Source organism: Oreochromis niloticus, linkage group LG14, assembly GCF_001858045.2.
Source record: "Oreochromis niloticus isolate F11D_XX linkage group LG14, O_niloticus_UMD_NMBU, whole genome shotgun sequence".
NCBI lineage: Eukaryota > Metazoa > Chordata > Actinopteri > Cichliformes > Cichlidae > Oreochromis > Oreochromis niloticus.
Genome location: NC_031979.2, coordinates 39,540,442 through 39,567,806, shown reverse-complemented (window position 1 = coordinate 39,567,806; position 27,365 = coordinate 39,540,442). Strand labels below are relative to the sequence as shown.

General features: G+C 43.1%; 1 protein-coding gene across 3 annotated transcripts in view; it reads right to left on the bottom strand.

Annotated features, from left to right (window-relative positions):
- Window positions 1–419: 419 nt before the first annotated feature.
- nyap2a (neuronal tyrosine-phosphorylated phosphoinositide-3-kinase adaptor 2a) overlaps window positions 420–27,365 on the bottom strand; it is a 95,548-nt gene continuing 68,602 nt past the window's right edge. For 2 of the 3 annotated variants that reach the window (XM_025898416.1, XM_019347591.2), the window contains 3 exons: window positions 18,476–18,589; window positions 10,941–11,053; window positions 420–2,448 (listed from right to left, as the gene is read on the bottom strand). In XM_025898416.1, the coding sequence (XP_025754201.1) occupies window positions 2,227–2,448; window positions 10,941–11,053; window positions 18,476–18,589 (449 nt within the window). In that variant the 3' untranslated portion in view covers window positions 420–2,226. Of the gene's footprint in view, window positions 2,449–10,203; window positions 10,855–10,940; window positions 11,054–18,475; window positions 18,590–27,365 lie in introns of those variants that run through there. The other variant, XM_019347592.2, reaches the window with a different exon arrangement.

Here is a 27,365-nt window from a genome sequence, read left to right as displayed (position 1 = left end):
ATTACCTTACATACAGTACCGTCATCTTTCAGTGATACAGTAATGATGAACTGATTACATGTTGGTCCCTCTCTCTGACCAGCTGCTGATTTTACAGCCTGTGCTACGGCTGCTCACACTCTGGCACAGAGGAAAGGAGGAAGACAAACTGAGCACGCTCAGTAAGTCTTTGTGGGAATGGACATCATCATCATCATCACGTTGTTACCTGGCTGCACAGCTGCGTTCAGCATCATGGGATCGCAGTAGAATCTGTCCTGCACTCTGCTGTGGTTCTGGTGTGTAACGTTCAGTGACACCGAGCGCGGTGGGAACAGATACAATGATTTAAACATTTCACAGATAGTCTGAGGGAACGATCAATCGTATGTTTCACAGACACTGATCCTGTTCATTGATTAATCTTCAAATATCTCAGGACGAGTTAATAAAGTTTTATTTTAATATCGACTTTTACAAACTGAAGAAGTGCACTTGGTTGATTACAGGAACAAAAAGCATCAAATCGTTAACAAGGACGCTATAGATCACATGATCACACTCTGTATTGATCACATCGAGTGTGAGAGTTTGTGTGCATATCCAAACATGAAATCTCCCCATGGCTTCGAGAACAGCTGCGGACAAGATGGCCAACTTCTGTGGCGGACAGGAAGTCACGTGACCTCAGAAGTGGAAGACACGTGCAGTCGTTTACACGTGGCCGAGCAGGCGGGGCGTGCACAACCACGAGGAACGGGCCCTCATAATTCTCTGTCAAACTTTGATGTTTGTAGAATCAGCTGAGGTGGAGACATCACATGACTCGATTATAACCCCGCCTGAGATGCTCCTCTGTTACAGAAGAGCGAGGTCGCTGATGTCACATGATTTCCTGTCCTCCGTCTGTAGTCAGACTCCACTTGGCTTGAGGCTGATTTACCTTTGTCTGATATCCCATAATGCTTTGCTTCAGTGCTTTGATTTGACATCATGATAATCAATCAGCTCATTCACCAATGATCAATAAACTGCATTCGTCAAGTGAAAGCTTTCTGCAGACCGTCATCATCATCTACTGCCCCCAAAGAAGTGACCTTTGACCCTGACAAAGCTGTCTCTCCCTCTTGTTGATGACAGTCGGGGGCAGCTGATGAGAGCAGACGAACAAACAACCTGTCAAAATATTCTCTTTTCAAAATAGCTTTTCTCATCTGAATAAAAGTGTTTTCCGTATAAAACATGGTCACGTCCTGACATTTCTTTCACACACAGATGAGCAAGCCTTTAATTTTTTAAATATAAAAACACGATTAAGCAACATTTTCAGCCTTTTTGTTACACACTTTATAAATGACTTTTTTCTGCTACACATCTGTCAGACTTAAAAAAAACATCAGTCTTTTACAGATAGAAAAATAACAAGTAGAAAGACGACAGAAAGCTCTGCTACACCGGAATGACCACGCCCTTCTAGACTCTGATTGGATGGCAGGAGAACACCTGCATGAGTGTGTGTGTGTGTGTGTGTGTGTGTGAGGGGGGGGGGGTCGACTTTAAACTGAGGACATTTCTGGTCCTTTTAATGTGTGCTGTACTGCGTAGGAGGTGACTGCTTATCAGGTACCCTCAGGGGCAACTTCCTGCTTAACCCATGCAAGGAAACAGATTGGCTAATCAATATCCAGATCACTGAAAAACCACGCCCCTTTTCTTTGTGAAGACGCTGATTTGGACAGTGCCTTTTCCTGGAGGTCCTAGTTCAGACTCCAGGACTTGTTACATCCTGTCGCCGAGGGCTCTGAGTGCGTGTGAACATTACTGCCCTCTGCACAGATTGACTGATTTCTCTGATTATTCTTTTGATGGATCTGGACACATCAGGATATCTGTAGCTTTACTGTGGTATGTTCTTTCTTTAAACGACAAACATACCACAAAGAGGAGCAGGTCCAACTGTCAGTTTTTGTATATAACTGAAGAACATTTGCTCTTTCATGACTGTTAGATTCATTATAACTTGATTTCATGTAAAATGTGAAGATGCTCAGAAGGGCAGAAAGAAGTTTAGTCTGGTGACTTTCAGCAGTGGCTCTGCTCTTGCTCTCGTGAAACAAGGAAGGAAAAGCATCTTTGATCACATTAAAGCATTCAGTGCATTTGGAACCTCATCATGATCATCATCGCTGTGTTTCTCCGTTTTACACAACAGTGTTTTGGGTGTTTCATGGCGCGAGTATTTGTCTTTCAGATGGCGGTGTCCCAGAACACGGTGGCAGCATGGCCGGCGGCAGTGGGCGAGGCCGAGTATGGCGGTGGCTGCTTCCTCTTCCAGCTGGGCAGGATGGGCATACTGTCCTGTTTGCACAGATTCTTATCTGGCCGCTGACGAGCTTTGATCTCTCGACATAAAACTCTCTTTTTCTCAATCATCTCCATCATGGTGGCGTCGCCACATAGCCATGGCATCTGGACACAAAGAACAGCTCGAAATCAACAGACCCATACCTCCCTTCTCACTGCAAACTACACTGAGACACACAACGTTACTGTGACGTTTCACACAACCTGCAGGTTCATTGTCACACTCCTATTCCTAACCTGTTTTCGTTGACCTCGATAAAAATGTCACTGAGGTCAAGGAAAAGAGAAGAGCCGTATGCTGAGGACAGGAACGACCTCACATTTGTTTTTCCTCCATGATGTGACATCGGATGTCTGAAGTGCTCACACTACAGTTTGCAGAAGATGGACTACAAAACCTGCATCTAACAACGTTGTTTTCTGGAGGTAATTTAAACCTGAAAAGTCTGTGAAATATAAGGTTGAAATTTCAACCTTATATTTCACAGACTCTTCTGTGAAATATAATATAACATCCAGGGTCAGATTTACTACCGTCTGCAGCAGCACAAAGCCTTCTTTTGATGTTTGTGCTGGTCAGTTTTAAAGTCTTAAATAATCAGGCCCCATCTTATCTTAATGACCTTGTAGTACCATATCACCCTATTAGAGCACTTCGCTCTCGCTCTGCAGGCCTACTTGTTGTTCCTAGAGTATTTCAAAGTAGAATGGGAGGCAGAGCCTTCAGTTTTCAGGCCCCTCTTCTGTGGAACCAGCTTCCAGTTTGGATTCAGGAGACAGACACTATCTCTACTTTCAAGATTAGGCTTCAAACTTTCCTTTTTGCTAAAGCATATAGTTAGGGCTGGACCAGGTCTATTTATTTGTTTGATTATTTATTTAAAATTTAGCACTTTGTAAAAATGTAGTAATTTTTTTTTGTAAAATACAGTAAGATACATTTAAAATGAGTCAGCAAAACACACACACACACAAAAATATGAACAACACAAATGTCAAAAACATAAACATATACGAACAGTTCCATACAACAAATAATGAGATTAATGCTGACGAGACTCAAAATCCATTTTTCACATCATGACCAAAGCTGTGAAAGTGTTTACGCTTTTTGAAGCGGTGCTTTGCTCAGGCAGACGACTGCAGGACATTTGTTCAGCACAGGGCACGCCAAATGTTTTCAAGGGTGGCGGATCAGTATTATGTATAATTTTGTATACTAACTGTATATTTGAATACATAACTCTATTACCAAAACATAACTTATCATGTTGACCTGGTACCAGGTACTTTTTTAGCACCTACTCAGCGAGAGTTCTAGGCAATCCGAGGTGATCTGAAAACATGGCGTTAGCCAAAGCGGCCCCTTTAAGCCCTGATTTTAGTGGTGTTTTCAGGGCTGTATCTGTTTCCCTCATTACTGGCGTAAAGTGTGATTTAACTGAGCCCAGTCTGGTTTTCTGTTATCCTTCTGAGACACACTAAGACACACTAAGCACCTCAGAAGGATTAGGAAATTTGGATATAAGTGTCTTGAAGGTATACATTAATTTCCTACAGACCTGGATAACTGAGAACCTACAAGGGAGGCCCGTTCATAGTTTTATGTTTAATTATATGTTCCAGTTGTGCCTTATTTCATTATCAAAATGCTGTGTTTCCCTTTTTGGCATTAATGAAATGCACTTCTTCTCTTTTAATATAATTTTATTTGACTGGCATACCACTGATTGGATCATATATTTTAGATACACATGCCATTTTATTTGTAAAAATAATTTATTAACAATGTCCTTTAATTTCTTGCCTGTTGTCTAACCCGTTTAAGTTCAAATGAAGAGCACTTCTGTGGTAAATGGACTGGTTCTTATACAGCGCTTTCCTACACTCACTGAGCACTCAAAGCGCTTTGTACAACTCGTGCATTCACCCAATCATACCCATTCACACAAACACTTTATTTAAGGTTTTTAGTGCTTCTATCTAACATTCACTCGCAGTCACACTCTGATGGATGCATCAGAGGTCAACATAGGGTTAGTATCTTGCCCAAGGATATTTGGCATGTAGACTGGAGGAGCCTGGGATCGAACCACCAACTTTCCAGCGAGTAGGTGACTCGCTCTACCACCTGAACTACAGCCACCCCTGTGGCTGGTGCGTTTTGTAAGAAGAGTTGACAATTTATGAAAAAGCAAATCATTTTCAGTAGGTTAGGGTTATCAATACGATACAACTACATTAAAGGACATTTCAGGAGAAAGAATAATGGTTACTCCAATACATTCATGATTCAGTTCTCTACAGTATCCTAGGGGCGAGCCATGCTGCAATAGGTGTAGGCTGCGGGGGGATTCCCATGATGCACTGGGTGTTTCTTCTTCACTCACTGTGTGTTTATGCACCTCTCTGCATTTAATGATGAGTTATCATTGTCATGTCTGACTGTGTGGCAGGCGGATGATGGACACAAACGCAGGAACAACATTTGTATCTTTCATGTCACACTGAGGGCCGTGTCAGCACTGCAATGTCAAATTCCTGTGTAATGTATACTTTATTGATCCCCGTGGGGAAATCCCTCTCTGCATTTAACCCATTCACTCTGTGAAGCAGTGGGCAGCCATTGGGCGCCCGGGGAGCAGTGTGTAGGGACGGTACCTTGCTCAGGGGTACCTCAGGGTAGCCCTTCAGTGGATTCGGACCCCCGACCCTCTGATCATGGGGCCACTACTCTACCTACTGAGCTATCCCTGCCCCTGTATATGATGTATGTATGATCTGTATATGTGGTTTCTGACAATAAAGATGACTTTGACTTGACAAAGGGAGTAAATACTGAACACTGAACACGAAATTACAAACCAAGAGGAGAAAACACACAGCTAACAGGGGACGACATGACAATGAGCAAAGGAAGACAGAGGGCCTGAATCCACATACAGGATGACAGAGGATAGGCTACAGGTAGGAACACGCTGGACCTAATACTGAACACAATGCACGCAGGACAAAACACTATCAAAATAAGACAGGAAACACACAGACAGAGCCTCAGCCTGACACAGTGACCGTGGAGAACAACTAAGCATAGGGAACAGAAGAGGCATGACAGAAGCTATGAATACAAGTATAAGCAGAGGGATCACAACAAGTGATCAACAGACACATAAATGCGGGCTCACAGACCCAGGACCATGACAGTGATGAATTTATGGCTGTAATTCTGCCCTCACTCCCAATGGTTGTGGCAGATCACTGCCCCCTGGCTGAGCCTGGTTCTGCCAGAGATTTCTGCCTCTTAAAATGGAGTTTGTCCTTCCCACTGTCGGCGAGTGCTCGCTCATAGCAGGCCGGGGCTTTTTCTGTATCATTGCACAGTCTTTACATTACAATTAAAACCGCCTTGACATGACTACTGTTGTGATATATATATATATATATAAATAAAACACCAATCAAATTTTATGTCGTTTTGTTTTGTTTTGTGGTCTCCTTTTTCTGTTTTTTGGGGGTTTTTTGGTCCCTTTTTGTCCAATTCCTCTTTGTTATTTTTGTTGTAATTTTGAGTCTTCGTGGGTTTTTTGGTCTCTTTGTAGTCCCAAACAGTTGTTACTGTTCATCTGGACATAGTGTATTGAGCAGTGTTGGGCAAGTTACTTTGAAAAAGTAATTAATTCCATCAGGAGATGGACCCCAGAAAAGGAGAAAGCTCTGAGAGACTGCTACGACACCACAGACTGGGATGAGCTTCTGAGCCCACATGGTGAGGACATAGAGGGGGCGACACACTGTCTGACAGACTACCTCAACTTTTGTGTGGACACAGTCGCCCCTGCTAAGACGGTACGGTGTTATCCTAATAACAAACCGTGGGTAACACAGGAAGTCAAAGCTGTCCTCAACATGAAGAAGAAGGCTTTCAGGAGCAAAGTGAAGGAGGAGATGAAAGCAGCACAGCAGGAGGTGAAACGCTGCCTGAGGGAAGCAAAGGACACCTACAGGAGGAAGGTGGAGCAGAAGTTGGAGAGGAACAATATGAGGGAGGTCTGGAATGGTGTGAAAACCATCACAGGCCACAACACCAAGAACAGCACAGTGGGGGGGGGGGGGGGGGGGACTGTGGAGAAGGCAAACGAACTCAACTACTTCTTCAACAGGTTTGACCAGCCCACAACCCCCCACCCTCACCTTCACCTTTACTGCAGAGCCCTCTCCCCACTCTCCTACCTCCCTCGCTTCCCCCCTTCCTGACACTATGACACCCCCCTGTGTGCTGCTGAACTTGGGGAGCCGCTACAACGAGTCTTCAACCTCAGTCTGCGACTGGGGAGAGTGCCCGCCCTCTGGAAGACATCCTGCATCGTCCCGGTCCCCAAAAGGAACCGGCCCAATGGGCTGAATGACTTCCGACCGGTGGCACTGACGTCACATCTTATGAAGACTCTAGAGCGGTTCTTCCTCAAGCTCCTCCGACCACAGGTACAACATGCCCAGGACCCACTACAGTTCGCATACAAGGCGGATGTCGGAGTGGAGGATGCCATCCTGTACCTCCTACATAGAGCCCACTCACACCTGGACAAGGGAAAAGGCACGGTCAGGATCCTGTTTCTTGACTTTTCCAGTGCCTTTAATACCATCCAGCCCTGTGTGCTCCAGGAGAAACTAAACAGGATGCAGGTGGACCCCTGCCTGGTCGCTTGGATCTCCGACTACCTCACTGACAGACCACAGTACGTCAGGCTGTATAAAAAAGCCCAAAGCCGACTGTATTTCCTCAGGAGGCTGAGGTCTTTTAACATCTGCAGGAAGCTCCTGAGGATGTTTTACCAGTTGGTGGTTGCTGGAGTACTTTTCTATGCTGTGGTGTGCTGGGGGAGCAGCACAGCAAAGAAGGACTCATCCAGGCTGGAAAAACTGATCAGGAAGGCTGGCTCTGTGGTCGGCATGAAGCTGGACACTCTGGTGTCAGTGGCAGAGAAAAGGACACTAAAGAAACTGCTGGACATTATGGGCATCCTCTGCACACGGCCATAAACAACCAGAGGACAGTGACAGGTTGCTTCTCCCAAAGACAAGAACCAACAGACTTAAAAACTCCTTTGTCCCACATGCCATCAGACTGTTTAACTCCTCTCTGCAGGGGAGAGGGAGGGGAGACAGGAGGACAAAGGAGGGGGGACAACTAAGCTGTAGTGCCTCTTCACTTCACTGTGCAATACTTTTTGTTAATAGTCAACGGTGCAATAGACTTCAATACTTGAAATGTGCAATTCCCTTGTATTCTTATTCCTATTTATTCTATTTATCCCTTTTGTATACTCTGTATTTATATATGTGTATATATATAATATTCTGCTCACGTTCTGTAACTTCTGTCGGTGCTGTGCTTTTGGAAACCGAATTTCCCAGAGGAACCCACCCGAGGGATTAATAAAGTTTTATCTTATCTTATCTCTTATCTTAATTATAGTTACTAGTTACTTCTTCAAAAAAGTAACTAAGTTAGTAACTGAGTTACAAGATTCTAAAAGTAATTAATTACTTGAAAAGTAACTATTGCATTACTTTAAAAAAAAAAATGTTTAACCCTCTGGGGTCCAGGGTATAATTGGCCATTTTAACTACTTTTGATTTTCTCTCCACATTTCACCTTTAAAAACTATTTACTTTGCCTTGTTTGGCATCATTCTTTTCAGCACAACCTCACGTGTCTGAATTTACAGTTATGTTTTCATTTTGACATACTGTATTAACACAATTGATCTAAAATCAGACAAAAAACATAAAATCAGAGTAGAAAAAGTTATATTTTTTACTGTAACAACCACAAACATGTTTATTGAATCATGTTTCATAACTTTAAATGCAAATATAAACTGTCACTTTTAAAATCATATACACAAGCTTTGCAAACAACAAAGTTATTTGCAGCCATTTACCTTTTACCCTTTTTTAAATAACGAACTTCCCCCTCTTCCTAAACAACCAAATGTCATGTTGCCATATCAGTTTTTGATTGGTTGACATGGTGCATTTTTCCACCAACACGAACGGGCAGTTTTTTGTCTTTTGTTTTGTTTTGTTTTGCTGATAAGCAGAGAGTGCTTGCTAGCGCTGTCCTTAGACAGTAAACGTGACAAAACTATTCAGGAAAAACGCGTGTAAATTGTTTATCATGACTCTGGTTTTACGTGACCTACCAACACAATTTAAAAACTGGTATATATCACCTTGTTGCTTTGTCATCTTAAAGTGGTCATGTGATTGGCTTACCACGACTGCTTTATTCTTCCTCAGTCAAACAGCAGCACTCATGTGATTGTTTTGCCCCCTTAGCTCCAGGTGTTGTGCCAAAAAGTGATCGTCGGGCAGAAAGTGATTGCCGTCCACGGGAGCGCGCAGCTGCTGTAGCGTCCAGATTACTTACAGCTACTTCCTGCAACTGATATAAGCTGCGGTAAGCTGAACACAGCTTCAACCGTCTGTTTGTTGAAAAATAGTAACACGACCGCATTTTCTTGTTAGTAACGGTAACGCCGTTGTAACGATAGGAATAGTAATTAGTTAGATTATTCGTTACTGAAAAAAGTAACGCCGTTAGTAACGCTGTTACTTGTAATGCTGTTATTCCCATCACTGGTATTGAGCATATTTGTCCCAGCTGCGACGGCAGATGTGTGGAGGTAAGGACCCAAACACAGGCGGTGACTTTGATGAGATGAGTGAGCTTTTATTTATGAGTGCGCAGGATACAGCAGGAGCGGAGAATGGAAAGCACAGAAACAAAAGGGAACCTAAATCCACAGAGGGAGCGTCTCACAGAGGTCACACAGAAAGACCATGCAGACAAACCAGCAACAAGCAGGAGAAAACACAGGGCTTATATACACAGTGGAGTAATCAGGGAATAGGAGACAGAAGGGAAACACAGCTGGGAGAAATCAGGGCTAATGAGACTAGGGAAGAAAAACTAGACACATTCACATAAGATATGGACCTTCAAAGTAAAACAGGAAGTACAACAGGTATGCACAGACACAAACTTAACACTAAGACATCAGACATGGCAACAGGGAGGAAACACAGAGACGTGGGACCAGGGCAGGCACAGTCACACAGAACAGAAGGAGCTCAAAATACAAAACTTGAGAACAAGAATGACTAGAACAGAACCAAAACTATTAACAGTAACAACCCTAAATAACAAATAATCAAGAAATACAAATGGAAAAGCTACAAAACACTGGGTCACTGACCCGGGACCATGACAGTATTGTCCCACTCCCACCGAGTGCACTACGTCCAGATGAACAGATTCAACTTTCTGGGATTTCCTTACATGAATGATTGAACACGTGTCAAGATGCCTCTTTGTAGAGTTTTGTAGTGTTTTTGCGTTGTTTGTTTTTTTGTCTCGTTGTTTTGTTCATCTATTGGTGCCATTTTTGGTTTTATTTTTAGTCTTTTGTGCCTCTTGGTGTTGTTTTTCCCCCCCTTTTTAATCATGAGCATATGAAATCTGAGTTTCTTGTTGTGCATTGATTCATTTAGTGACAGTAGGCATTATCAGTCTGGCATGTGATTGGCTGTTACTGTGTGATGTGGCATCCCGATGAAACTTGTCTTTGTGTCAATGTTAACAGTTACAGTTAATACTTTAAGCTTTGTCTTTTTTCTTTGACCCTGAGTTAGATAAGTGAATGGATGGACACACACACAGACACACACACACAGAGACACACAGACACACACACACACACACACACACACACACACACACACAGAGACACACAGACACACACACACACACACACACACACACACACACACACACACACACACACACAGAAAGACAGACAGAGAAGACAATAACATGTTTTTAATTTGATGACTTTAGCTCACGGTTGTGTGTACATGTGTGAAATGATCACAGCAGCTTTCGTGTACGAGGATCACTTTGACATTCATACATTTTGATTATATTATAAACAAATATAATAAGATTATAATTATAGAAACAACCATATTGTACAACATAATCATTGTTAATAAATGACTGAATTTAAGCTTTGCTTACATGTTAAAGAAGTGGGATAGATATTAGTGGGTGCTGTTATTATTGGTGGAAGTAGGTGTGGTTACATCCATATGTTCAGGTAAAAAGTTTACTGACACTTTTAATTTGATCTTTTACGATTTAAACGTTATTAATTTCAGAGCTGATTTGAACAGTGTTGTTGTTAGTTTAGTCTAATGTTAGTGTAATGTTAGTATTAGCATTTAACTTTGTATCACTACAGAAACTACAGTATAAGTACTGGAGCATTTAACTGCATGCTGTTAGTTTCAAAATGAAAGATAAAACCGAAAGATTGAAATATTTGACATGAATGATACAAAAGTCTAAATTAGTAAAAATGTGTGCACAGCTTGTCAGACTTCGGCTGATGGACCAAAGCTTCTTTTAGTCTCAAGTTGTTTTATTTTCTCTTGTTCAGTTAAAACCTGTGTAAAAATATTTCAGGTCATTATCATCTCAACATGTAACACAGACAGTAAACAAGTAAACAGGTGCTTTACACATGCTGTACCTGGCTTAGGGCAAGGTGATGCGGCTCATGCAGGTGACGATGTGGCGTGCCACCTGGTGAAGGAACTCCTGAAGTCGAAGCTGAACGGCCAAGTTTACCCGCAGACTTCGGTTCTGCAGATACAGATACAGATCGTCAGTAAACTCAAAGAGACATCACCTCGGTGCACATATGTTTGCGTAGATTTTCAGTCCTCCAGGGGTTCTTACCCTTTTTTACCTTGGGGCCCAACCTTTCCACTACACAGTGGCCCGAGGTTAGGGTTATTACTAACACTGTACTGAATAAATTGATGTTGCTTTTGGCTTGATTTATACTTAATAACTACATCCAATCTACTTCATTTTAATGACTAAAGCCTTGTCAAATAAAGTTTCAAGTTTCAAGTTTCTTCATTTATATAGCACTTTTAAAAACAACAGTTGTTGACCAAAGTACTGTACAATTCCACAGTCAAAGCAGAAGACATACCAAATAAAATAGAATCATGGAAAGAACAATAGAAACAGACTCATCTTGATCTAAAAGCCAGAGAGTAAAAGTAGGTTTTTAGATGGGTTTTGAAAGTCTCCAGTGTTGGAGAGGTCCTGATATGCAAGGGCAATGAGTTCTATAATTTAGGAGCAGTCACAGCAAATGCCCGGTCTCCTCTGTGTTCTAACCTCGACCTTGGGACAACCAAAAGCATTTGGTCCGCAGACCTCAAGGATCTTTTGAGTTTTTGAGTTGCTATTTTGTCTCCACGAGTCCTGCGTTTGGATCCTCATTTCTGCCTGCCTGCACACAGAGCCCTGACAGCCCCAGCTGTGACATATAATCTGTGAGTGAATCTGAAAGTTGTTTCAGCAGTAAACCGTTTTTCATTGGCAGAACCAGAAGTTACTCTTTATGTTTGAGACAAATGTACAAACAGTCACAGCAGGTAACTCCCCTTTACCTGAGACACCTGAGCCTGCCTCTGAGACACAATCAGATCCAGTCTGGGTGGGGGGAAAGGATCACTCTCTGAGTCTGTTTCGGGCTTTGGTCTTGGTTCTGGCCACGATGGAAAAATCCTGATTCACACAGATGTGTAGTTGTGAATGGGAGGAGTTTCACAGCTCTCAGTGCCAGACATGGGTCCTCCTTTGAGACAGCACCCCAGAAGAAGCCCACGTACAGTTTGCCCCACTGCAACTTTAAAGTGCTGTCGGTGGAAACTTCCAGAAGCTGGGATTCCAGATGTGAGGGCAAAGGAACATTTTCAGTGGGACCCACAGGAAATGGGTCCAAAATCCACACGTGTCCTTCTCAGAGGTCCTCAGGGGTCATCAAATGTCTGTGTCAGTTGTGAAAGGTGCTGACAGACAGAGTCACGGACCTTCACCTGAGGGGAGTTTTCCGAGATGTGAGACAAAAGTGGAAACGTGTCCATCGTCGTCTCCTGGGCCCTCTTAGTCTACAAAGCAAGTTTCCTCTTGAAAGCTTCAACTTTCAAGAGGAAACTTCAACTTTCCTCAAACGCTTGAGGACCATTCCTGTCCGATCTCACCTCACTGTGGTAGAGAGCTGGTCATGATCTGCTTCCATGTCCTCACAAGGTCGTCAAAACATCTGGAGTTCACAGCATTATTTTTAATGAAGCTGATGGTTTTCACACTTACATCCATCACCTCGTGGAAATCTGGTATCATCTTTTTTGCTGCAAAGCTTTCACGGTGGAGAAAACTGAGTCCATTTAGCTTCTGGTACACGATAAAGAACATGATGCTGTGATGCCTGCCAGCCATTGAAGCTGCATGATCACTGCACACCCCAACACCGTTCTGTCCAGGTCGATCTCAGTGAAGTAGTTGTCTTTTCTTTCAAAAGTCATTTTATTAGACTACATATGTTAGACAACATATCAGTGCAACATATAATACAAAGTACTTCAGAATTTTCACATTCTGTTCCCTCCCCGACCATTAAAAAACAAATAACTGGCAGTGACTAAAGCAAACATAAAGCAAACAAATAGACCAAAAAAAAAAAAAACAAAACTGGGAAGGGGGAGAAGCCGTGGGTTACTCAGAAACAATAGTCGTGGGTTTTCAAAGAAATCCAGAAAGGGGACCACAGTTTATAAAATGTGTGTTTTGACCCACAAACTGTATATCTGTTTTTTTCTAAATCCATACAGGACATTATATCTTTTACCCATTGCACATGCAAGGGCGGAGAAGAGTATTTTCACTTTAGTAAAATAGCTCGTCTGGCCAGCAGTAATGAAAGGTTTAGTGCTCTGAGTCTGGAATTGGGCAGCTTCAGGTCTGCACCAAACATAGCACAGAGTGGCTCTGGTTTAATTTGAGGACTTCAGACATCATTTGGAAAACAGAGTTCCAAAGGTTGGACAACGAAGGACAGGACCAGTACATATGAAGTAATGTACAAGGAGCACCCCCACACCTTCTACTGGTTGGGTCCACCTCTGGGTATATACACACCAGCTTAGCGCTGGATCAATGCCCCCGATGAACTATCCTAGATTGAATGAGTGTGTGTCGAGTGCACATCGATATATTGTAAACTTGGCCGAGGACAGAGCCCCACAGTTCATCTTCGATAAGAAAGTTAAGGTCTTGTTCCCATTTAGATTTGAAGGCAGCTACTGAAGGACATTGTAAGTGGGAGATTAGATTGTACAAGGCTGATATTGGAGGTTGGACTGACCATTACGACATCATCTACCGGATTGTCTGGAGGTTTTTAGGGGAATTGTGCTGTCATAGTCTGCACGTAGTGTCTGACATGTAAAAAATGAAAAAACTGAGCAGTAGCTATGACACATTAAGTGGATATTTGAGGAAAACTTGCAAATGTCCTTATACATCCAAGTCAGCAAAAGATTTTAGACCCTTTCTGTGCCAGATGTGAAAAGCACTATCTGTCATTGAAGGAACAAATAGGTGGTTTGCTGCAATTGGGCTTTGAAGTGAGACAGCCTGGAGGCCAAGACTCTTCCTAAACTGCGGCCAGATTCTAAGAGACTGCTGGACTTCTCTATGATTGCTAGGTAAAGGCAGGGCCAGAGGGAGCGATGAGTCCAAAGTTCTGGGTAGAGAAATTTTCCTCCTTGAATTAGACTACATGGTGACCCAAACTGGTGATTCCGGATGAAAGTGGTACTGTCTCCAATACAACATACACCAAAATAGTCAGAGTAGCGACAGTTAGTTACCCCTTATGCTGTGGGACTAGCGTAAAGCAGTTTAATCCAGGAGCCCATCCCAAACCTTTCTAATGTAAAAAACAAATACTCCCACTCCACCCTATCAAATGCTTTTTCTGCATCCATAGCAATAAAGCATTCAGGCACAACTTGGTTAGGAGTATAGATAATATTAAAAAGTTGTCGTATGTTAAAGAAGGAATGCTGATTTTTAATAAAGCCAGCTTGGTCGGGACAAATTATAGCAATTTTTTCCAGCCTGTGCACCAGTAGCTTAGACAGAATTTTAACATCCTTGTTTAACAGAGATATAGGCCTATAAGAAGCACAGTCAGTCAGGTCCTTGTCCTTGTAACACTGTTATACAGGCCTGGTAACATGATGAAGGAAGTCCCCCAAAGTCAAGCAATTCTGTGAAAACTTGGCAAAGGAAGGGAGCCAAATTGTCCGAGAATTTTTTTATAAAAGTCTGTAGAAAATCCATCAGGGCCTGGAGATTTCCCAGATTGCATGGACGCTATTGCCACCTGAATTTCCTGTTTTGTAATGGGAGCTTCCAGAATTCGTCTGAGTTGTGGAGGAAATGAAGGGATATGGATGGTCTCAAAGAAGTCATGCAAATCTTTACATCTACTGTAGATTCTGACGTATATAATTTAGAGTAAAATGAAGAGAAAATATCATTAATCGCCTTCTGATCTGTAGTCATCACTCCATTGTCCATCCTTACTCCTGTTATGATTTGTTGAGCCCTCATACTGCGCAGTTGATTAGTCAAAAGCTTACCAGTCTTTCCACCATGTTCGTAAAATTCACTCTTGTTCCTAATCAGACATCTTTCCACTTGCTGAGTTGAAAGTAAGGTGAGTTTGGCTTGTAAGCTCAGGCGTTCTTTGTATAGCGCCGGTCATGATGATTGACCGTACTGCCTGTTGATGCTCATAATCTGGTCTGAAATAAGCCTCTGCTCCCACTGTGCACACTGTGATTGAGATGCTGCCACTGAAATGATTTCTCCTCTCAGGAACACCTTTAAAGCCTCCCATACCATCCTGTTTGCTATACCAGGACTTCCATTCTCACTAAGAAAAGTTTTAATTTTAGAAGAAATATTAAAGACATATTGTTTATCTGTGAGCAACAATGGATCCAACCTGCAGAGCTTTGTCACAAAGTCACAGCCCAAAAACAACAACAAAAAGACATGAGAACCAACCCCACCCGAGAAATAAAGTACAATAACATGCCACAATCTAAAGGAAACTAAAACAATATCAACCACCAATATTACCCCAGCAGGTTGCATTGAACAGTAACCGCCTAAGCCCCTGCTCTCTTCCCATACTAGCTAAGTACTCCCCTGTACCACTACCACGTACGCCTTGTACCTTCACCATTAAACATTAACCCCTAAAGTTAAAGCAGGGCCCATATTTAAAGGAGAAGAAGAAGAGAAACAAAACAAAACAAAACAAAACAAAACAAAAGCAACCAAACAAAATACGAGTTTTCCTTTAAATGAACAGAAAAGAACACAATACTATATTAACAGCACGGCTGTACAGTATCAGTCAGATTGAGGGTGCCGAGCAGGCCAGTCCGACCCATTATACTGGTGATTTAAGCTGACTGCACTGACCGGCTACAACATCCACCTCAGGATGGAGAGCGTTGGTTTCCCTCAATGGATTAAATGAAGCGGGTAGCCTCATCAACTGACTCCAATCGCCGGTTATTTCTATCTGGAAGAGTAATCCGAAGTCTGGCGGGGAAGAAAAGGGAAGGTTGGAGGCCTCTCCTATACAACTCGGCCATAACATCCTTACACTGGGCTTGCTGATTTTCGACGTTAGTGTTGTAGTCCTCATAGAACTGGAGCTTGTGTCCGCAGTACTCAGTTGGCCGTGGACCTAGATCCACTGATTCCAGCAAACCCACCAGACGAATGTTCGGCCCTCTGCTTCTGCTCTCCAGGTCAGAAAGTTTAGTTTTGAAAAGTTTGTTCTCCCCCTCTCTCCCCCTTTACATTTAGCTTCAAGCACTACTAAGCACTGAACAACATCCTTCACATTTGTTTTGAAGCTCAACAATACGTAGTTCTTGGTTTACAACTTCCGCTTGTATTTTGTCCAGCTTACCGTTAATTACATCAAGATGTAGGCTTAAAATCCGCAGCTATGGCTGTTCTGCGCTGTTCAAGCAAGGCGACAAGCGCCGGGTTCAGGTCAGCACCAGCATCCTCTGCTAGGCCAGCACTAACACCACTCTCAGCAGCAGTTTTCTTCTCAGTTTGTCTTCTTGCCTTGGACATCTTTCCAGTGTCACACTTATTAAAGGCCCGAAAACATACGTGTCTAATTGCAAAGTGAGGATTAGGAAGTAAAATTTAAAAAGTTAAGCAGGTGCTCATAGCTGACACACCTTACTCCACTGCCAGAAAATGGAAGTCCCTGTGAAGTAGGTGTCAATGCAGTGGAAACCCTCCTGAGTCATGGCTCGTGTTGGTAGCTCTCCACAAAACAGCATGTCTTCATGCAAACTGCTGTCCCAGCAATAAAGCACAAAAACCAGCAGCAATGCACCATTCATGACCAGTGTTGTTCAAGTTACTTGAAAAATGTAATTAGTTACTTATCACTGATTACTTCTCCAAAAAACTAATCCTGTTACATTACTGATTACTTAATTTCAAATGTAATTTGTAACTTGTTACTTAGTTACTTTTTAAAAACATGATACACAACCTGAATACATAATAAAGCAACAGACCTTTCAGCCCAATTCTATTTTTTCTCCATAATCCATCATATAAAACTGAATCAAATGAAAAAGTCTCTTGTTAAAAATGCTTCATTAGTTTTAATCTTTTAACTTTATGCACATTGCATCAAGCAAAATTAAATTATATGCAGCACTTGAAGAAATGTGTTGCTGTATATTCCAGCATATAAAATAAAATCACATTTTGTGTTTACACTCTTTCAAATAGATGCAAGTAAAACACAGCAAAAATAAATAAAATCAAAGATTCAGCAGCACTGAGTCCTGTCACTCTTAAATCTGTTGTCACCTGTTTAGCAGGAGTGGGGCGGGTGGAGGTTTGCCCACAGCGGTCATGTCAGTGGGGGGATCCGGGGGTTTGTCTGTGAATGTCACATTCCCGTGGCAGCGTGCTTGCTGCTCGCTCAGATTTGAAGTTTAATTTTTCGCTGTAGAAAGAAGTTTTCTTCCCACCAGAGTGAACAGCTGACACTAATGTTTCTGTTACTCAGCTAATTGATTCACAAGTATAACCTCGTGTGTGTGTGTGTGTGTGTGTGGCGTTAGAGCATTGATGTTGTAAATAGATTTGTAAAGTTGCATTTATGGGCCTTTTTCACTCTGTATATATTGGTCACTGCAGCAGCCTGGTACGCGTGAAAAGCCATTTCTGTTGATTCAGTTTTCTCCTGTTTTTCATTTAAAACATTAGGGATTGTCTTTTAGTTGGATTTCCTTTGTATAGGAAAGCATCGGGACCTTTAGGGAGTTTTGTTTATTATTTTGGCATTGCTCACTGCTCATGCAAATAAATAGCTGCTTAGCACTTTAAAAGGTACTCTGTTTGGTTCTTTCTTGGGTGGTGTGTGAGTCGGGGCCAATTTCTTGTTGCACGCCTTGACTTACAACATAACAAGATGCTTTTAAAACCCTTTAGACGCTCCTGTCTCCTACTATCTTGTACATAAGCTGATCTGGAGCACGTTAGGTTGCAGCATATACACAGGTAAAAAGTGAACTATATTCATAGTATGGAAAACACTGGGTTAACCCTGAGGTTACCTCGATAACATGAAATCTTGCATTGTACCCACAGCCTGATAAGAGAAATGTGGAAATCAGATCAGAGGGAAATAGGTTGAACAGGTACTCTGGGTTTGTGTTCTGTGTGTCCAGCAGTGTGAAACAGACTCAGCAGATCAGAATCAAGTAGAACAATGTTTAGAGACTTTCTGCATCACCACATGAACTAATGCACATTCATTCTGAACTGCGGGAACTTTACAGCTGGGCTTCATTCACTACTTTCAGGAACAAGCTGCACATACAAAATCTATCACACTGAAATTATGCTGCACATAAAAATATCAGAGAAAACACGGTCCATCAGCTGACTGTACTTGGCTTGAAGTTTCTGTAAATGGCAGCATAAAGTGGGAGTCCTACAACTGTAAAAGACATCTCTCTCTCTCTCTCTCTCTCTCTCTCAAGAAACACTGACACAAATTTCAGCAGACCTTTCTCTTCTCTTCATAGTTAAACTCCTTAAACATGAAGTCATTGTTGTTGCTTTCTGACTCACCTCCTCCTCCCGTCAGCATCATGGTGGGACTGACAGATGACCTCCCCATCCTGCTGGAAACCGGACTCGACTGTCCATCTCTGTCTTTACTGTCATGTCTGGACTTGCCATCTCCTACAGAGGCACAACAACATTAACTCAGTAAGTCCTGAAGAGTCAGTCAAAGTAAACTTTATTGTCATCTCTGCTATATACAGTACAGTATATAGAGAGACGAGATGACGATGCTCCAGTTCATTCAGTGCAAAAGAACAACATTAAATATAGGACGAGTAAGAAATAAATGCACTTTAAGACTAAGGTAAAGGGAGTAAATATACACTTTGCAGTCATTTGTTCCACTGTGAGATAAAGACCCTCAACGAAGACTGTGATGAGACTAACATGTGTGGACACAGAACTCATCCCTGTGATAAGATTTAAAGATCTGATGTAAAGTCATTAGGGCGTGTTGGAAAGGATCAGTGGTGTTTGTCTACAGCAGCAAAAGAAGCTGCAGAGGAAATAAAGAAACACTCAGCTCCTGTGACATCAGACCTTGAACCAATAAAGCTATTATCAAACCAAACCATGCAGCTTATCAATTTGCACTCCACTTCTTCTTATATACAATATACTATATAATATATTCCACCCCTGCCTAAAGACAGTCATATTTATTCTGCCAATGAACATTCAGATAGTCGGTATGAAAGACAAGTGCATCTGACCTGCTCTTTCGTTTATGGCATGTAGTCTGTTTTATCTCAGGAAATAATCTAATGTGATCTTTTTGTTGTCCATGTTAAGACGTGCTTTCACCAAAGCAAACCCACGTCCACCCTTACAAAGGAGTCGAGTGTCAGAGCACTTGGAATCTCTGAGCACCACTGTTAGATTTGTATTGTTGATTGTCATTTATGCTTAGAAATATCTACTCATATATGCTTAGAGTTTTATAATCAATGTCATGTTGGTAGAGGTTTGATCCTTAGTAGTCTGTGGAGACTCTGTGTGCCTCCCAGAGCACTCTGGCATGCACACACAACTTAAGCTCAGGAGAGAGGTTATATCTGCTCTTACTGATTTATGGTATAGGAGGACACCTACTCTGTATCTGGTTAAGTATAAGAGCCTTTTGTTTAGATGGACCACTAGACTCCTGGCACCAGCTTTGGGGAGTCTTCACAGGTTCACATCTTGACCACACACACACACACACACACACACACACACACACACACACACACACACACACACACACACACACACACACACAACATACAGACTGGTACCTTTGTTCATGTGTATGCCTGTGTATGTATTAATGAACCAATGTATATTCATGTAACCTCAATAAAAGAGCAGTGTTACGGGGGAGCGGATGAGAGCAACTGGGGTCAAGCGAAGAAACGGCGTTTGTCCAGTTGGTCTCCCTCGTATATGAGAATCATAAAGAGCTCTGCTTGGTGTTCAATGCTTTTTGCTGTGTAACTGAATTGTCTTGAACGTCCCAGCGAATAGGTTTATGCTACAAACCTATCAACCACATTTCAAATGTCCCAGATGTGTAAGTTAAAGTGGGCCGTAGCAACTGCAGGTGCAGTGTCCGTGGTGCTTCAGCATCTGGATAGCGGTATAGAAGAGGATTTTGTTTGTTGCTTGCTGTTTTGTTGTTTTGTGTACTCTGTGCTCTCCTGTTCCACATTTCAAGTTCCTGTGTTCTGTCTCCCAAGTCTGTGTTAAGTTTGCGTGTTTAGAGTTTTGTCGGTGTGCTTCTTGTTTTATTTTGAAGGTCCGTTTCTCTTGTCAGTGTTCCTAGTTTCGCTTCCCCTTGTCTGGTTATGTCCAATTAATCCCAGCCGTGTCTCCCTCTTGTCTCCCGTTCCCTGATTGCCCTGTGTGTACTTAAGCCCTGTGTTTTCTCTTGTGCGTTGCTGGTTCATCTGTGTTCTTTCCCTGCCTCATTCTGTTATCTCCCTGCGTCTCCTTGCATCCCTGTTTCAGGCTTCAGATTGGTGTTTTGTTAGTTTCTCCCAGTATAGGTTCCTTAGCTTCTGTTTCTTGCCTGCTACGTTTTTGTTTGTTTCACTTACCGGTTTAAGAAAGTTCACCTGCATCTGACGGTGCCTGCATTTTGGGTCCTACTTTCAACCTCCAGTACAAACTCGCAACCATAGACCCAGCAGCACTTAACCCTTCTGAGGAGCTTCGTGATGACATTATTTACAATGTGGAGATACTTCTTAACCTGTGGCTGGATCATTCAGGGGAGGAGTGTGGATATGCTCGACAGAGTGTGGAGGCCCGGTTACAGCGATTGATTTACGGCCTTCCGTGGCTACTGGGATCGCTTTCCCCGATTGCTCAGGACTTCATCCTCAATACTTTACATCTACACCCAGCCACTACGTCCAATCTGCCCAGTCCGACGGAAGATTTCCAGCCCGGTCTGTTGGAGGGTTCAGTTCTTCTCCTCCTCTCCTCCTCAGAGACTCCCTTTTCTGAAGCCATTTCTGAGGCCGTCAATAAGACTGTTTTCCCTGAGACTGCTCTCACCCAGCCAGCAGTTCAGTCAGCTGCCCAGCAGCCTTCAGTTCAGTCAGCTGCTCAGCTGCCCTCAGCTCAGTCACCCATTCGGCCATCATTCTCGCCAATTCATTCCATGCAGGGAGAAAATTTCATCTTAACCTGTGGTGTTTCCCATGAACTGGCTACTTTAGAGATATTAACTCCTTCCAGGGCCTCCCCACAGGCTGGGTATCAGCCCTTAGCTGACTCTGGATCCCTGAAGGCTAAGAAGCCCCCTGAGAACTGCACCATGTTAGCGCTGCCTGGGCAGAGTCAGTGCCCTGTGCAGCTTCAGTCACCTTCGTGTCTGTCATAGGACCTCGAGGCCTGCTGGTTTTGTGCCTGTCTCTGCTGGAGGGTCTGAGGGGCCTGTCCATTCTTCGTTTGTCTCCGCTGGAGGGTTCGAGGGGCCTGTCCAGCCTTCGTTTGTCTCCGCTGGAGGGTACGAAGGGCCTGTCCAGCCTTCTGCCTCTGCTGGCCACCACCTGCGGCTTTCACACTGTCACCTGCAGTGCTACCACCTGCGGCACCACCACCTGCAGCGCCACCACCTGCGGCTTCCTGCAGCTGCCTCGTCTGGTCCTGCTGCCACCATGACGTCATCTGGTCTACAACCTGCTCAGACAGCACATTCAGGTCCAGCACGCTCTGTTCTTCTACAGCCACTTTCTGAACTTCGCCGGCCACCTTCTGGAGCACTGGCTGGACATCAACGCTGTCGTGGTCGGCCTCCTGAACTACGTCACTTCTGCTCCCTTCCTCACGGCCAGCCACTGGACCTCCTTCACCTGTGTAGCCACCGCTGCCTTCCATGCGGCCGGCTTCCGGACTTACTTTGCCTGTGCCTCCGCCGCTGCTTTTTGCACGGTCGGCCTCCTGAATTGAACTGTTTGGGATTCCCTAGTTCTCCCCCCTTTACTTCCACAGGCCTGGATATCTTTGGGCCTTGGAATGTAGTTGCAAGGCGCACAAGAGGAGGACTAGCCTACAATAAGTGCTGGGCAGTGCTATTTACTTGTCCAAGTGCTGTTCTAGATAGAAGTGATTGAGTCCATGGATGCTTCATCCTTCATTAACTGTCTCCGAAGATTCTTTGCTATCTGTAGCCATGAATACAACTGCACTCTGACTGTGGGACTAATTTTGTTGGTGCCTGCAACAAACTTGAGTACCACAAAGCAGTAAAAGACTCAAAAGTACAGAGGTATGTGAACAATCATGGTTGTACATGGGATTTCAACCTTCCATACTCCTCACATATTGGTGTAGCAATGGCAGCATGTCCAGCACCTAGCAGACCACTTCTGGAGACGCTGGAAAACAGAGTATCTACACACACTCCAAGCTCGTCAGAAATGGTTGAAGTTATGTTCTAACATTGAGAAGGGCGACGTTGTGCTGCTTTAGCATGGTTAGCTCGTTAACGCTTTAGCACCATTCAGCCCCACGCACAGGGCGATCCAGGGTAACTCGCTAACAGAGTATTGTGGTTATGGCGTTAGCGTCATTGTAATGAGATTAAAGCTGACAGCACTAGTATTTTCATATTATGAAACTATTAATTTTGTGTCATTCAAATGTTGCATGAAAATGCATAGTAAACCACTGTGTTGGACCGCTGCGCAGTGGCTGTGCTGCTCATTGTCAGTGTTATATCAAGTGTTCAATATTCCAAGTGAGAACCGTCCATGTCACAAGGTGAGTTTTTTGACAGTAACTGCTGTTTTTTCCACCGTTAGGTGTCAGCTGGCATTAAAACTTTCTTTGAAGTGGAGCTCCAACACTTAGTAAATAAACTCTCATGAGGTGTGAGAATTTAATAAAACTGTTTATCAGAGAGAAAGTGTGATTTTTAAGACACTCTACCCAGACATTAGAAGGTACAATGTTAACTTATACTCAGTAGTAGTAGTAGTAGTAGTAGTAGTAGTTGTTGTTGTTGTGGTCAGCTCTGGACTAATGACCACAACAAACGGCAACAAGCCACAATAAACAGATCCAAAGTGAATCCTGGCCAGATGAGCTGATACAAGAACTGATTTGCTCCAGATCTATGATCCTGATCTGGTTTTGATCCATTCTGCTATGCGAGTGGACTCTGATTGGGATCCAGTTTGTGGATCCATTACAGAGCCTACGGTACATCTGGGCTAGATCTGGTCCAGAGTAAATTTGCTATCTAGGAATATACAGTATACTGTGAGTGTGGGAAATGCAAATCAGCCAAGATTGTCAAGGTTTGCTGTGTGGCAGGCAGGATGAAGGACCCAAATGCAGAAACCAAGGAGTGAACTAAAGGAGGCAGCTTTTATTGCACTGTAAAAACTCGAACACCAAATACAAGGAACACAACATAATAACTAGAAGCTAGAAAACTAAGAACTCAGGAAACTAGAAACAAAGAAGCTAGAAACTAGAAATTGACGAGAAGCAACAATGGGAATCAGCATCACAGAGGGCACACACAGCACTGAGGGGGTAGTTAATGACGTGACAATTGTCAGGGTTATATTGTTGATTGTCATTTATGCTTAGAAATATTTAACCATATATACTTAGAGGTGTATAATTGATTGTGTAGTGATAGGAGGTGTGATCCTTAGTTGTCTGCAAAGACTTTGTGTGCATTCCAGAGTGTTCTGGCATACACACTCAGATCCTAGGGTCATGGGAAGAGGTCGTATCTTTTCTTGTTGATATATGGTATAGCACACACATCTATATCTGTTTTAGTATAAGTGCCTTTTGTTTAGATGAACTGCTGGACTTCCAGACCAGCAGTTTTAGGGAAGTCGTTTATGGGGTCACATTCTGACCCCCCCCCACACACACACACACACACACGCACACACACAGACGGTACTCTTTGTTTGTATGTATACCTATGTAAGACGTCATATATTAATGAGCCTATGTATATTCATGTAACCTCAATAAAAGAGCAGTGTTACGAGGGAGCAGACAAGAGCAACTGGGGTCAAGCGAAGGAATGGCGTTTGTCCAGTTGGTTTCCCTCGTATACGAGAAACATAAAGAACTTTGCCTGCTTGGTGTCTAATGCTTTTTGCTGTTGTATTAAAATTGTCTCGTTCCAGCGGCGGGTCTGTGCTAGACAGACCCATCAACAATGGACAGAGGAAAACACAGAGCTTAAACACACCAGGCAGTAATGAGGGAATGGGAAACAGGAGGGAAACACAGCTGGGACTAATCTGACATAACAAAGCGGGGAGGAAGCAAAACTGAAAACAAAGGACACAAGAATTTCAAAGTAAAACAGGAAATACAAGACAGACACGGAGACCCCAACTAAACAAGGGCTGTATCCCAATTCAGGGTCTGCATGTCATGGTTCCCGTGCCTCACCGGCTGACTCTGTGTTTGGCAACATGTTTTGTGTATTTTCCTTTGTGCTCTCTCTCTCCTCTGCTGGGGCGGTGCTCATTGCGGGCTCCCGCCCCTGGCCCATGCACCTGTGCTCACCGTCACACCTGCAGCCGATCCCAGCTGATTGGAGCACTATTTATGATGGCGGGCCTGTGTCATTGATCACTGGATTGTTGAGCCATCAGCGTCAGTTCCTCTGAATCTGAGTCTTTATCTGTGATTTTGAGATTATTCCTAACCTGGACTTCTTTCTGTGTGTGCATATAGATCTGCCCTGGACCCGAGCGAGCGTGTGCGTGTTTGGAACCTACTGAGGAGGAGAGCGTGTATAGCATTAATCCCTGTTTCCCCCTGGACCCTGAAGCCCCGGACCCTTTCCCCTGCCACACTGTATATATATTCTCACCTGGTGTCTAACTGTAAATAAAGACACTTTCTCTTTTGCCAAGGATTCCTGGTCTGTGCGTGAGTCTGTTTCAAACATTGTGACACTGCAGCCTTAAAGGCCACATTTACAGGCTGGTTACATCACAGCGACGAGACCAAGGCTGTCCCAATTTGAAGGCTGCTCCAAATGCAGCCTCAAATGGGTCCTTCATTTCCCTGAATTTGAATGATGGGTCGGTGTATCCTTCGTGGCCCAACATATCCCAGAATTCATAGCGCGGCGGTGGGTGTGGATAATTTAGCCGAAAAAAACGGCAGATGGCTGAAGCGGGGCGGCCGAAGAGTAAACTCTTAAAAGTAAGTACTGAATATTCAAATCACTTATTTATGTGCAAATGTTTAATAACGAAGAACATTAAAACATTACTTTTGGCTACATATCAGCAAAGTTATGTGACATTAGTGATGTTTGTACTTTCAGCGTTTACTTGGTTTTAAAGCCTTTACTTTATACGCCGTTCAATAGTCGACCTTAATCTTACAGAGAATGTGATGATTTCATGGATAATTAAAGTCAGTCATATATCCACAAACACAACAAGCTGAAAGTCAGTGATGCTGCTCGGTTTGCAGTCCTGAATATGACGGCACAAGCAGGATTCACTGCACTGTTAATGTTAGCTATGTTATATTGCTGCCTCTGTTCGGTGGTGTCGAGCCAAACGGACTTTAACGTGTGTTTGAACGAGCTGACGGTTCACTCGTTAAGCTGAAAGAAAGATGCTTTAATCACAGGAGTCACACATGTGTCCACTGGACCATCTGGGAACTCTTCTTGTTTAGCACTCGTAATAACACAAACACTAAATCCTCCTTCTCTTGTGCTGTTTTGTAGCAGTGTGTCCACCTGAGACTGTCACCTGTCTGTCTGTCCTGCACTCTCTCTCTGTTTCTTTCTCTCTGATTGTGGAATAAAAGTATGAACATGTATTTATAAGTTACACTTGTGTTTGAATCCTGCAGCTTATCACACATTTGATTTCCATGTGTGACAACTGCAAGTGTCCAGAGTGAGGACAGACTGAGGGACCCACTGCTGCACATCATCTGTGAGGCTTTGCACCCCTGATGATCCACCAGGACAAACTCAGCAGTGTGTGAGGAAGAGGAGGAGGAAGAGCCAGCAGCAGCTGACAGATGGAGAGAATAGACAGACTGTTCCCTGTTTGTGAAGGACTGCTAGGAAAGTTTAACATAACTAATTGTCTGTTCTGAATCAGTCTTATTAGGTAATGTTCAAATAATGTTATCATCCCAGTGTTTTCAGTGTGGGAGAAAGTACTCAGGGCCTTCAAGTTACACACTATGAAAGGCAGCAACAAGTTTAATATTCAGAAACCTAAAGTATGTATCAGCAGCAGAATGGAGCTAAAAATAAATGTTTGTTTCAGTTCTATGAAGCTTTGAGTATTTTGGATTAGTAGCACTGCTGTGTTTGTTGCATCATATTGCTGTAATTGTTTATATGCTTTATATATTCTGAGGTAAGTTGATCTATAGTGTTACATCATATTCTATAAGGATGTTATGTGTTTGTAGACTTTCTGCCCAGTTTGACCCATTTAGCAGAAGTCAGCCTGTTTAAGGCTCTGATATCTATTCTGTATGACTTAAAGCAGTTATGACATGGTCTGATTTTCTCACCCAATAAAGGAATATTTCATATATCAGTCTACTCTTCATTCTATCAGACACAGTTATCACAGCTCCTACATTTGCTTTTTACACATATATAATAATAATAATAATGCATTTTATTTGAAAGCGCCTTTCAAAACACTCAAGGTCGCTGTACACAGTAGAGTAAAAAAGCAACATAAAAGCAAAGAGTTCACACAATCATAAGACATAAACAAATTTAAAATAGCCAAATGGAGAGGTTATGTGGGATAAGCTATTTTGAACAAGTGGGTTTTGAGTTGGGACTTAAAGAGAGAGAAGGTAGAGATATTTCTTAAATCAGGAGGAAGGGAAGTCCAGAGTCGAGGAGCAGAGCAGCTGAAAGCCCTGCTTCCCATGGTGACAAGACGGGGGGAGGGGACGGAGAGTGAAAGGGAAGAAGAAGATCTGAGACAACGAGATGGGGCGGTGATGTTAACCAGTTCAGAGAGATATGGGGGAGAGAGATGATGAATAGCTTTAAATGCGTACATGAGTATTTTGAAATTGATACGATACTTAACCGGGAGCCAATGAAGCTGCTGCAAAACAGGAGTGATGTGGTGGACAGAAGGGGTCCTGGTGATGATACGGGCAGCAGAATTCTGGACGCGTTGAAGCTTGTGGATGGATTTTTGAGTAAGACCAAAAAGAAGTGAATTACAATAATCAATCCGAGAAGTAACAAGGCTATGGACAAGAATGGCAGTGGCATGTGAGGTGAGAAAAGGATGGAGACGATTAATGTTGCGCAATTAAAAAATGCAGACCGAGTAACATTATTAATGTGTGAATTGAAAGATAGAGTACTGTCGAGGATGACACCCAAACTTTTCACAGAGGAAGA